The sequence below is a fragment of the Meles meles genome, chromosome 6 (assembly GCF_922984935.1).
Source record: "Meles meles chromosome 6, mMelMel3.1 paternal haplotype, whole genome shotgun sequence".
NCBI lineage: Eukaryota > Metazoa > Chordata > Mammalia > Carnivora > Mustelidae > Meles > Meles meles.
The window spans coordinates 24,054,407-24,066,729 of NC_060071.1; the positions used below are offsets into that span (position 1 = coordinate 24,054,407).

Consider the following 12,323-nt stretch of genomic DNA (forward strand, 5'->3'; position numbering starts at 1 on the left):
CACGCCCGCGCCCCTACGCAGGCACACACACGCGCACACACAGAGACACCGACCCGTGACCAAACGCACACACCCTCGGCACACGCACACTCGCACCCGAAGCCACGGAGGTCCCGCCCGTCCGCGGCCTTGACTGGCCTGCGTGCGGGGCATCCGGCCCGGCTGCCGCCCGGACTGCGGGACAGAGGGACAGGCACAGGCAGAGGCAGGAGGCCTTGCCCCCAGGCCCGTTCGGAGCCGCGTGGCGAGCTACGCCCCTGGGTCCTTTGCTCACGCGTGCGTGCTCCTTTTCCACACTTGTCAGGCGCGGTGCGACGCCGGGTGGGCTCACGGTCACCCCAGAGAAGATGGCCTTCCTGTCCTCGGATGCGCGGAGCTTGGCCGGGTCCGCGGACGAAGTGCGGACCAGCGCGGGCACCCTGCGGACGGATCGGCGAGACGGTAAGCCTGCCGCCGCCTCCGGCGGCTCCCCTGGCGCCGGGATTTCGCGCGCCTGCCGGAGAGGCTGCCAGTGCGCGCCAGCCTTGTGGCGAGCGGGGTCTGGCCCCCAGTGGAGGTTGCACCCTTGCTCTTGCCCAGGGGCGTGGTTCCGGATGGGCCAGGCTGCTGCTGCTGCTGCAGGGCTCTGAGGCCACCCAGCCTGCCCCGTTCAGTTGGCCTGGCGGCCCCGAATGTGCTCGGATCGATGATGACTCCCTCCTTCTGCATTCCTTGGAAAAGCTGAACAAAATGAGTGAGAACTCCCTACCGTCGTTCTCATCGAAACTGAGGTCCAGCACGTTGTCTCCCCCGGGGACGGTAGGAGTGAGGGACAGCTTCCCCTCGGTCACACGCCGGCAGCCCACCCCCACCCCCACCACCGCGGCAACCACCGCCACCGGCAGCACCACCAGACCAGCAGCAGCACCAGCAGCACCACCACCACCACCACCACCACCACCACCACCTCCAGCCCGCAGGGTCCTCGGCCTCTTGAAAGCCGCATGTGGGGCTCAGGGCCCGGGGGGCGTATCCCCCCTTAAGCTGGCACGAAGGTCCTCGGAGACGTGGCCGGGCCCTTGTGGCGCATCGGGCAGATGGCATCCCGGTCGTGGGAGTCCCGCAGGCAGGCGCTGGGCGAGGCCCTGTGAGCGCCTGTCCCGGAGCAGCGTGGGCCAGTGTGGCGCTCCAGGCGGAGCTCCTGGGGGAGCGTGTGGTTAGAGGCTGGCAGCGGCAGGCGCCATGCGTTCCGAGGTGAGCCCAAGGCCGGGCAAGCGGCGATGCGTGCCCGGGCCCCTCCTCCCGGTGGCATCGGTGGTGCACCCCAGGGTCTCGGGGGCAGAGGGCCAAGGCCAGGACGCTGCCCTGGACAGCGCAGGGGTGGATCCCCGTGGAGGCCCCGTGGGGCCCCACGAGGCCCGTGGCGGGACACCAGGCTGAAAGTGGAGCCACCGGGCAGGCTCTTGCCCTCGACAGACACGGCGGGGCCGGGGGAGGGAGGCCGGCGGGCTGATGGTGGGGACCTGCGTGGCGCGCCCCTCCGGTTGTATGCTGACACAGCCGGTCACGGCTGCGAGGGTTGTGGGGGCCGTGCCCTCCAGCACCCGTCCCCGTTGGGCGGCCACCTGGTGGCTACGGCGGCCGGGTTCGGGGTGTCTCGGGGCCGCGTTTCGGTCCCTTAGCGGAGTGCCCCTGGGGCCTCCGTCCCCGAGGAGCGGCGACCGGTGGGCGTCTTCCCGGGGTCCCGAGGGTGTGCGTTTGCCATGAACCCCGGCGCGGCCAGGACGGTGTCCGCTGGCGCGGGCCCCCGAGGCCACGGAGGGCTTGCCCCGCACCCGGTCCTGGGCCCGCGGAGCTGGAGGTGCTTCTGCCGAGGTGCCTGTGACTGGTGGACCCGATGCCCCGGAGCCCCGGGGCACGGGGCACGCTCCTGACCTGTCCTTGCGGGCTTGCGCCCCAGGCAGGGCAGGGCAGGGCAAGCCCCGGGATCCCGGAGGCCAGTCCGGATCTGGGCCTTGGGCAAAGGTGGAGCTGGTTAAAGGGCCGGCTGCCGTGGGCTGGAGGAGAGGTGGCCTCCTTCCCTCGCTCCTCGCGCCTTTCCGCGGCGTCGCGCTGGGTGAGCGACGCCGCCAGGGCCAGGGCCCTTGTCCCTGCGCCGAGCGAGGGGTCCTGCCTAGAGTCCCGCAGGGTGTCTGACGGAAACGTCCTCTTGGCTTGGGGCCGGGCGTTGTAAGATCCCTGCCTTGACCGTGGCGTGGCCAGTGGGAACACTGGGTAGGTGGGGGTGGGGAGATGCCGGGCACGCCGGAGCCTGCGCACCGGGACCGAGCGGCCGAATGAGTGCCCCTTCCCTCAGGGGCGGTCTCCACGAAGCCCGCTGGCCCTGGACACACCCCTGTGCTGGGTGGGAACGGGCCCTGCCTTCAGTCGGGCGGTCAGCCGGCCGCCCGGGGACCACGGGAAGCACATGACAAGAGCTGTGCCGGCTGAGCACCAAGGGCCTTTGGCGGAGTGCGCGGGTGATGGCGCCTGGTCCCGGGTCCAAGCGCCCCCTCTTCTCGCGAGGGCTGTGGGTCGGCATAGGGCCAGGCCCTGACGTCCCAGGGTTTGCCGTGTCCGTGGGCCCTGGGATTTTGTCGGTGGTCGCTGAGGGTCGGTGTCCTGCGGTCACGCCGGGACAGGGGTCACGGCGACAGAGGTCCCATGGCAGGGGACTCCGCCCCCGCCAGCGTTAGCGGCTGGAGACGGCGTGCTCTGCCTTGCCAGGAGGACTCGGACACGCGGGGTCTCTGGCCTTTTTCCGCCACCCCTCGGCGGTGTGGACCGTGGCGCTCGGAGTTTCCGTGGCACCGATCTTGCGGCATGGCCTGGCGCGCCGGGAGGCCTGGGTTCCCGGTCCCCGGAGGGCTCTGCCCGGGCCCGAGACCTCCTCCCAAGGGCAACCGCCCCGTGGCCCCCCCAACAGCCGAAAGCCACCCGCCGGCCAGTTCCCTCCCCCATGCTCCCGGGGCCCACAAGTCCTACCCGCCCTCGCAAGCCAAGGCACACCCAACCGTACCCCCCTTCCGCGGACGCGCTCGCACGCCCACGCCCCTACGCAGGCACACACACGCGCACACACAGAGACACCGACCCGTGACCACACGCACACACCCTCGGCACACGCACACTCGCACCCGACGCCCCGGAGGTCCCGCCCGTCCGCGGCCTTGACTGGCCTGCGTGCGGGGCATCCGGCCCGGCTGCCGCCCGGACTGCGGGACAGAGGGACAGGCACAGGCAGAGGCAGGAGGCCTTGCCCCCAGGCCCGTTCGAAGCCGCGTGGCGAGCTACGCCCCTGGGTCCTTTGCTCACGCGTGCGTGCTCCTTTTCCACTCTTGTCAGGCGCGGTGCGACGCCGGGTGGGCTCACGGTCACCCCAGAGAAGATGGCCTTCCTGTCCTCGGATGCGCGGAGCTTGGCCGGGTCCGCGGACGAAGTGCGGACCAGCGCGGGCACCCTGCGGACGGATCGGCGAGACAGTAAGCCTGCCGCCGCCTCCGGCGGCTCCCCTGGCGCCGGGATTTCGCGCGCCTGCCGGAGAGGCTGCCAGTGCGCGCCAGCCTTGTGGCGAGCGGGGTCTGGCCCCCAGTGGAGGTTGCACCCTTGCTCTTGCCCAGGGGCGTGGTTCCGGATGGGCCAGGCTGCTGCTGCTGCTGCAGGGCTCTGAGGCCACCCAGCCTGCCCCGTTCAGTTGGCCTGGCGGCCCCGAATGTGCTCGGATCGATGATGACTCCCTCCTTCTGCATTCCTTGGAAAAGCTGAACAAAATGAGTGAGAACTCCCTACCGTCGTTCTCATCGAAACTGAGGTCCAGCACATTGTCTCCCCTGGGACGGTAGGAGTGAGGGACAGCTTCCCCTCGGTCACACGCCGGCAGCCCACCCCCACCCCCACCACCGCGGCAACCACCGCCACCGGCAGCACCAGCAGCAGCACCAGAAGCAGCAGCAGCAGCACCACCACCACCACCACCACCACCTCCAGCCCGCAGGGTCCTCGGCCTCTTGAAAGCCGCGTGTGGGGCTCAGGGCCCGGGGGGCGTATCCCCCCTTCCGCTGGCACGGAGGTCCTCGGAGACGTGGCCGGGCCCTTGTGGCGCGTCGGGCAGATGGCATCCCGGTCCTGGGAGTCCCGCAGGCAGGCGCTGGGCGAGGCCCTGTGAGCGCCTGTCCCGGAGCAGCGTGGGCCAGTGTGGCGCTCCAGGCGGAGCTCCTGGGGGAGCGTGTGGTTAGAGGCTGGCAGCGGCAGGTGCCATGCGTTCCGAGGAGAGCCCCGGGCCGGGCAAGCGGCGATGCGTGCCCGGGCCCCTCCTCCCGGTGGCATCGGTGGTGCGCCCCAGGGTCTCGGGGGCAGAGGGCCAAGGCCAGGACGCTGCCCTGGACAGCGCAGGGGTGGATCCCCGTGGAGGCCCCGTGGGGCCCCACGAGGCCCGTGGCGGGAGACCAGGCTGAAAGTGGAGCCACCGGGCAGGCTCTTGCCCTCGACAGACACGGCGGGGTCCGGGGAGGGAGGCCGGCGGGCTGATGGTGGGGACCTGCGTGGCGCGCGCCTCCGGTTGTATGCTGACACAGCCGGTCACGGCTGCGAGGGTTGTGGGGGCCGTGCCCTCCAGCACCCGTCCCCGTTGGGCGGCCACCGGGTGGCTACGGCGGCCGGGTTCGGGGTGTCTCGGGGCCGCGTTTCGGTCCCTTAGCGGAGTGCCCCTGGGGCCTCCGTCCCCGAGGAGCGGCGACCGGTGGGCGTCTTCCCGGGGTCCCGAGGGTGTGCGTTTGCCATGAACCCCGGCGCGGCCGGGACGGAGTCCGCTGGGCGGGCCCCCGAGGCCACGGAGGGCTTGCCCCGCACCCGGGCCTGGGCCCGCGGAGCTGGAGGTGCTTCTGCCGAGGTGCCTGTGACTGGTGGACCCGATGCCCCGGAGCCTCGGGCGGGGCACGGGGCACGTTCCAGACCTGTCCTTGCGGGCTTGCGCCCCAGGCAGGGCAGGGCAGGGCAAGCCCCGGGATCCCGGAGGCCAGTCCGGATCTGGGCCTTGGGCAAAGGTGGAGCTGGTTAAAGGGCCGGCTGCCGTGGGCTGGAGGAGAGGTGGCCTCCTTCCCTCGCTCATCGCGCCTTTCCGCGGCGTCGCGCTGGGTGAGCGACGCCGCCCGGGCCAGGGCCCTTGTCCCTGCGCCGAGCGAGGGGTCCTGCCTAGAGTCCCGCAGGGTGTCTGACGGAAACGTCCGCTTGGCTTGGGGCCGGGCGTTGTAAGATCCCTGCCTTGGCCGGGGCGTGGCCAGTGGGAACACAGGGTAGGTGGGGGGTGGGGAGATGCCGGGCACGCCGGAGCCTGCGCACCGGGACCGAGCGGCCGAATGAGTGCCCCTTCCCTCAGGGGCGGTCCCCACGAAGCCCGCTGGCCCTGGACACACCCCTGCGCTGGGTGGGAACGGGCCCTGCCTTCAGTCGGGCGGTCAGCCGGCCGCCCGGGGACCACGGGAAGCACATGACAAGAGCTGTGCCGGCTGAGCACCAAGGGCCTTTGGGCGGAGTGCGCGGGTGGTGGCGCCTGGTCCCGGGTCCAAGCGCCCCCTCTTCTCGCGAGGGCTGTGGGTCGGCATAGGGCCAGGCCCTGACGTCCCAGGGTTTGCCGTGTCCGTGGGCCCTGGGATTTTGTCGGTGGTCGCTGAGGGTCGGTGTCCTGCGGTCACGCCGGGACAGGGGTCACGGCGACAGAGGTCCCATGGCAGGGGCCTCCGCCCCCGCCAGCGTTAGCGGCTGGAGACGGCGTGCTCTGCCTTGCCAGGAGGACTCGGACACGCGGGGTCTCTGGCCTTTTTCCGCCACCCCTCGGCGGTGTGGACCGTGGCGCTCGGAGTTTCCGTGGCACCGATCTTGCGGCACGGCCTGGCGCGCCGGGAGGCCTGGGTTCCCGGTCCCCGGAGGGCTCTGCCCGGGCCCGAGGCCTCCTCCCAAGGGCAACCGCCCCGTGGCCCCCCCAACAGCCGAAAGCCACCCGCCGGCCAGTTCCCTCCCCCATGCTCCCGGGGCCCACAAGTCCTACCCGCCCTCGCAAGCCAAGGCACACCCAACCGTACCCCCCTTCCGCGGGCGCGCTCGCACGCCCACGCCCCTACGCAGGCACACACACGCGCACACACAGAGACACCGACCCGTGACCACACGCACACACCCTCGCAACACGCACACTCGCACCCGACGCCATGGAGGTCCCGCCCGTCCGCGGCCTTGACTGGCCTGCGTGCGGGGCATCCGGCCCGGCTGCCGCCCGGACTGCGGGACAGAGGGACAGGCACAGGCAGAGGCAGGAGGCCTTGCCCCCAGGCCCGTTCGGAGCCGCGTGGCGAGCTACGCCCTGGGTCCTTTGCTCACGCGTGCGTGCTCCTTTTCCACACTTGTCAGGCGCGGTGCGACGCCGGGTGGGCTCACGGTCACCCCAGAGAAGATGGGCTTCCTGTCCTCGGATGCGCGGAGCTTGGCCGGGTCCGCGGACGAAGTGCGGACCAGCGCGGGCACCCTGCGGACGGATCGGCGAGACGGTAAGCCTGCCGCCGCCTCCGGCGGCTCCCCTGGCGCCGGGATTTCGCGCGCCTGCCGGAGAGGCTGCCAGTGTGCGCCAGCCTTGTGGCGAGCGGGGTCTGGCCCCCAGTGGAGGTTGCACCCTTGCTCTTGCCCAGGGGCGTGGTTCCGGATGGGCCAGGCTGCTGCTGCTGCTGCAGGGCTCTGAGGCCACCCAGCCTGCCCCGTTCAGTTGGCCTGGCGGCCCCGAATGTGCTCGGATCGATGATGACTCCCTCCTTCTGCATTCCTTGGAAAAGCTGAACAAAATGAGTGAGAACTCCCTACCGTCGTTCTCATCGAAACTGAGGTCCAGCACGTTGTCTCCCCCGGGGACGGTAGGAGTGAGGGACAGCTTCCCCTCGGTCACACGTCGGCAGCCCACCCCCACCCCCACCACCGCGGCAACCACCGCCACCGGCAGCACCACCAGCACCAGCAGCAGCACCAGCAGCAGCAGCAGCACCACCACCACCACCACCACCACCACCACCTCCAGCCCGCAGGGTCCTCGGCCTCTTGAAAGCCGCGTGTGGGGCTCAGGGCCCGGGGGGCGTATCCCCCCTTCTGCTGGCACGGAGGTCCTCGGAGACGTGGCCGGGCCCTTGTGGCGCGTCGGGCAGATGGCATCCCGGTCCTGGGAGTCCCGCAGGCAGGCGCTGGGCGAGGCCCTGTGAGCGCCTGTCCCGGAGCAGCGTGGGCCAGTGTGGCGCTCCAGGCGGAGCTCCTGGGGGAGCGTGTGGTTAGAGGCTGGCAGCGGCAGGCGCCATGCGTTCCGAGGAGAGCCCCGGGCCGGGCAAGCGGCGATGCGTGCCCGGGCCCCTCCTCCCGGTGGCATCGGTGGTGCGCCCCAGGGTCTCGGGGGCAGAGGGCCAAGGCCAGGACGCTGCCCTGGACAGCGCAGGGGTGGATCCCCGTGGAGGCCCCGTGGGGCCCCACGAGGCCCGTGGCGGGAGACCAGGCTGAAAGTGGAGCCACCGGGCAGGCTCTTGACCTCGACAGACACGGCGGGGTCCGGGGAGGGAGGCCGGCGGGCTGATGGTGGGGACCTGCTTGGCGCGCGCCTCCGGTTGTATGCTGACACAGCCGGTCACGGCTGCGAGGGTTGTGGGGGCCGTGCCCTCCAGCACCCGTCCCCATTGGGCGGCCACCTGGTGGCTACGGCGGCCGGGTTCGGGGTGTCTCGGGGCCGCGTTTCGGTCCCTTAGCGGAGTGCCCCTGGGGCCTCCGTCCCCGAGGAGCGGCGACCGGTGGGCGTCTTCCCGGGGTCCCGAGGGTGTGCGTTTGTCATGAACCCCGGCGCGGCCGGGACGGAGTCCGCTGGCGCGGGCCCCCGAGGCCACGGAGGGCTTGCCCCGCACCCGGGCCTGGGCCCGCGGAGCTGGAGGTGCTTCTGCCGAGGTGCCTGTGACTGGTGGACCCGATGCCCCGGAGCCTCGGGCGGGGCACGGGGCACGTTCCAGACCTGTCCTTGCGGGCTTGCGCCCCAGGCAGGGCAGGGCAGGGCAAGCCCCGGGATCCCGGAGGCCAGTCCGGATCTGGGCCTTGGGCAAAGGTGGAGCTGGTTAAAGGGCCGGCTGCCGTGGGCTGGAGGAGAGGTGGCCTCCTTCCCTCGCTCCTCGCGCCTTTCCGCGGCGTCGCGCTGGGTGAGCGACGCCGCCCGGGCCAGGGCCCTTGTCCCTGCGCCGAGCGAGGGGTCCTGCCTAGAGTCCCGCAGGGTGTCTGACGGAAACGTCCGCTTGGCTTGGGGCCGGGCGTTGTAAGATCCCTGCCTTGGCCGGGGCGTGGCCTGTGGGAACACAGGGTAGGTGGGGGTGGGGAGATGCCGGGCACGCCGGAGCCTGCGCACCGGGACCAAGCGGCCGAATGAGTGCCCCTTCCCTCAGGGGCGGTCCCCACGAAGCCCGCTGGCCCTGGACACACCCCTGCGCTGGGTGGGAACGGGCCCTGCCTTCAGTCGGGCGGTCAGCCGGCCGCCCGGGGACCACGGGAAGCACATGACAAGAGCTGTGTCGGCTGAGCACCAAGGGCCTTTGGGCGGAGTGCACGGGTGGTGGCGCCTGGTCCCGGGTCCAAGCGCCCCCTCTTGTCGCGAGGACTGTGGGTCGGCATAGGGCCAGGCCCTGACGTCCCAGGGTTTGCCGTGTCCGTGGGCCCTGGGGTTTTGTCGGTGGTCGCTGAGGGTCGGTGTCCTGCGGTCACGCCGGGACAGGGGTCACGGCGACAGAGGTCCCATGGCAGGGGCCTCCGCCCCCGCCAGCGTTAGCGGCTGGAGACGGCGTGCTCTGCCTTGTCAGGAGGACTCGGACACGCGGGGTCTCTGGCCTTTTTCCGCCACCCCTCGGCGGTGTGGACCGTGGCGCTCGGAGTTTCCGTGGCACCGATCTTGCGGCACGGCCTGGCGCGCCGGGAGGCCTGGGTTCCCGGTTCCCGGAGGGCTCTGCCCGGGCCCGAGGCCTCCTCCCAAGGGCAACCGCCCCGTGGCCCCCCCAACAGCCGAAAGCCACCCGCCGGCCAGTTCCCTCCCCCATGCTCCCGGGGCCCACAAGTCCTACCCTCCCTCGCAAGCCAAGGCACACCCAACCGTACCCCCCTTCCGCGGGCGCGCTCGCACGCCCGCGCCCCTACGCAGGCACACACACGCGCACACACAGAGACACCGACCCGTGACCAAACGCACACACCCTCGGCACACGCACACTCGCACCCGAAGCCACGGAGGTCCCGCCCGTCCGCGGCCTTGACTGGCCTGCGTGCGGGGCATCCGGCCCGGCTGCCGCCCGGACTGCGGGACAGAGGGACAGGCACAGGCAGAGGCAGGAGGCCTTGCCCCCAGGCCCGTTCGGAGCCGCGTGGCGAGCTACGCCCCTGGGTCCTTTGCTCACGCGTGCGTGCTCCTTTTCCACACTTGTCAGGCGCGGTGCGACGCCGGGTGGGCTCACGGTCACCCCAGAGAAGATGGCCTTCCTGTCCTCGGATGCGCGGAGCTTGGCCGGGTCCGCGGACGAAGTGCGGACCAGCGCGGGCACCCTGCGGACGGATCGGCGAGACGGTAAGCCTGCCGCCGCCTCCGACGGCTCCCCTGGCGCCGGGATTTCGCGCGCCTGCCGGAGAGGCTGCCAGTGCGCGCCAGCCTTGTGGCGAGCGGGGTCTGGCCCCCAGTGGAGGTTGCACCCTTGCTCTTGCCCAGGGGCATGGTTCCGGATGGGCCAGGCTGCTGCTGCTGCTGCAGGGCTCTGAGGCCACCCAGCCTGCCCCGTTCAGTTGGCCTGGCGGCCCCGAATGTGCTCGGATCGATGATGACTCCCTCCTTCTGCATTCCTTGGAAAAGCTGAACAAAATGAGTGAGAACTCCCTACCGTCGTTCTCATCGAAACTGAGGTCCAGCACGTTGTCTCCCCCGGGGACGGTAGGAGTGAGGGACAGCTTCCCCTCGGTCACACGCCGGCAGCCCACCCCCACCCCCACCACCGCGGCAACCACCGCCACCGGCAGCACCACCAGACCAGCAGCAGCACCAGCAGCACCACCACCACCACCACCACCACCACCACCACCTCCAGCCCGCAGGGTCCTCGGCCTCTTGAAAGCCGCATGTGGGGCTCAGGGCCCGGGGGGCGTATCCCCCCTTCCGCTGGCACGGAGGTCCTCGGAGACGTGGCCGGGCCCTTGTGGCGCGTCGGGCAGATGGCATCCCGGTCGTGGGAGTCCCGCAGGCAGGCGCTGGGCGAGGCTCTGTGAGCGCCTGTCCCGGAGCAGCGTGGGCCAGTGTGGCGCTCCAGGCGGAGCTCCTGGGGGAGCGTGTGGTTAGAGGCTGGCAGCGGCAGGCGCCATGCGTTCCGAGGTGAGCCCAAGGCCGGGCAAGCGGCGATGCGTGCCCGGGCCCCTCCTCCCGGTGGCATCGGTGGTGCGCCCCAGGGTCTCGGGGGCAGAGGGCCAAGGCCAGGACGCTGCCCTGGACAGCGCAGGGGTGGATCCCCGTGGAGGCCCCGTGGGGCCCCACGAGGCCCGTGGCGGGAGACCAGGCTGAAAGTGGAGCCACCGGGCAGGCTCTTGCCCTCGACAGACACGGCGGGGCCGGGGGAGGGAGGCCGGCGGGCTGATGGTGGGGACCTGCGTGGTGCGAACCTCCGGTTGTATGCTGACATAGCCGGTCACGGCTGCGATGGTTGTGGGGGCCGTGCCCTCCAGCACCCGTCCCCGTTGGGCGGCCACCTGGTGGCTACTGCGGCCGGGTTCGGGGTGTCTCGGGGCCGCGTTTCGGTCCCTTAGCGGAGTGCCCCTGGGGCCTCCGTCCCCGAGGAGCGGCGACCGGTGGGCGTCTTCCCGGGGTCCCGAGGGTGTGCGTTTGCCATGAACCCCGGCGCGGCCGGGACGGTGTCCGCTGGCGCGGGCCCCCGAGGCCACGGAGGGCTTGCCCCGCACCCGGGCCTGGGCCCGCGGAGCTGGAGGTGCTTCTGCCGAGGTGCCTGTGACTGGTGGACCCGATGCCCCGGAGCCCCGGGGCACGGGGCACGCTCCTGACCTGTCCTTGCGGGCTTACGCCCCAGGCAGGGCAGGGCAGGGCAAGCCCCGGGATCCCGGAGGCCAGTCCGGATCTGGGCCTTGGGCAAAGGTGGAGCTGGTTAAAGGGCCGGCTGCCGTGGGCTGGAGGAGAGGTGGCCTCCTTCCCTCGCTCCTCGCGCCTTTCTGCGGCGTCGCGCTGGGTGAGCGACGCCGCCCGGGCCAGGGCCCTTGTCCCTGCGCCGAGCGAGGGGTCCTGCCTAGAGTCCCGCAGGGTGTCTGACGGAAACGTCGGCTTGGCTTGGGGCCGGGCGTTGTAAGATCCCTGCCTTGGCCGGGGCGTGGCCTGTGGGAACACAGGGTAGGTGGGGGTGGGGAGATGCCGGGCACGCCGGAGCCTGCGCACCGGGACCGAGCGGCCGAATGAGTGCCCCTTCCCTCAGGGGTGGTCCCCACGAAGCCCGCTGGCCCTGGACACACCCCTGCGCTGGGTGGGAACGGGCCCTGCCTTCAGTCGGGCGGTCAGCCGGCCGCCCGGGGACCACGGGAAGCACATGACAAGAGCTGTGCCGGCTGAGCACCAAGGGCCTTTGGGCGGAGTGCGCGGGTGGTGGCGCCTGGTCCCGGGTCCAAGCGCCCCCTCTTCTCGCGAGGGCTGTGGGTCGGCATAGGGCCAGGCCCTGATGTCCCAGGGTTTGCCGTGTCCGTGGGCCCTGGGATTTTGTCGGTGGTCGCTGAGGGTCGGTGTGCTGCGGTCACGCCGGGACAGGGGTCACGGCGACAGAGGTCCCATGGCAGGGGCCTCCGCCCCCGCCAGCGTTAGCGGCTGGAGACGGCGTGCTCTGCCTTGCCAGGAGGACTCGGACACGCGGGGTCTCTGGCCTTTTTCCGCCACCCCTCGGCGGTGTGGACCGTGGCGCTCGGAGTTTCCGTGGCACCGATCTTGCGGCACGGCCTGGCGCGCCGGGAGGCCTGGGTTCCCGGTCCCCGGAGGGCTCTGCCCGGGCCCGAGGCCTCCTCCCAAGGGCAACCGCCCCGTGGCCCCCCCAACAGCCGAAAGCCACCTGCCGGCCAGTTCCCTCCCCCATGCTCCCGGGGCCCACAAGTCCTACCCGCCCTCGCAAGCCAAAGCACACCCAACCGTACACCCCTTCCGCGTACGCGCTCGCACGCCCGCGCCCATACGCAGGCACACACACGCGCACACACAGAGACACCGACCCGTGACCACACGCACACACCCT

General features: G+C 71.8%; 1 protein-coding gene and 4 non-coding genes across 5 annotated transcripts in view; all 5 read left to right on the top strand.

Annotated features, from left to right (window-relative positions):
- The window catches only part of LOC123943504, a 110,513-nt gene that overhangs the window by 20,512 nt on the left and 77,678 nt on the right, over positions 1-12,323 (top strand). The window contains exons 7-10 of the mRNA XM_046007801.1: positions 305-441; positions 3,364-3,500; positions 6,421-6,557; positions 9,492-9,628. Coding sequence (XP_045863757.1) covers positions 305-441; positions 3,364-3,500; positions 6,421-6,557; positions 9,492-9,628 — 548 coding nt within the window. The remainder of the gene's footprint in view (positions 1-304; positions 442-3,363; positions 3,501-6,420; positions 6,558-9,491; positions 9,629-12,323) is intronic.
- Positions 680-774, top strand: LOC123945093. The gene has a single exon (XR_006819014.1). It is a non-coding gene; the product is annotated as a small nucleolar RNA SNORD116 (small nucleolar RNA).
- On the top strand, positions 3,739-3,833 carry LOC123945095. Its single transcript, XR_006819016.1, has one exon. It is a non-coding gene; the product is annotated as a small nucleolar RNA SNORD116 (small nucleolar RNA).
- Positions 6,796-6,890, top strand: LOC123945096. The gene has a single exon (XR_006819017.1). It is a non-coding gene; the product is annotated as a small nucleolar RNA SNORD116 (small nucleolar RNA).
- LOC123945097 lies at positions 9,867-9,961 on the top strand. The gene has a single exon (XR_006819018.1). It is a non-coding gene; the product is annotated as a small nucleolar RNA SNORD116 (small nucleolar RNA).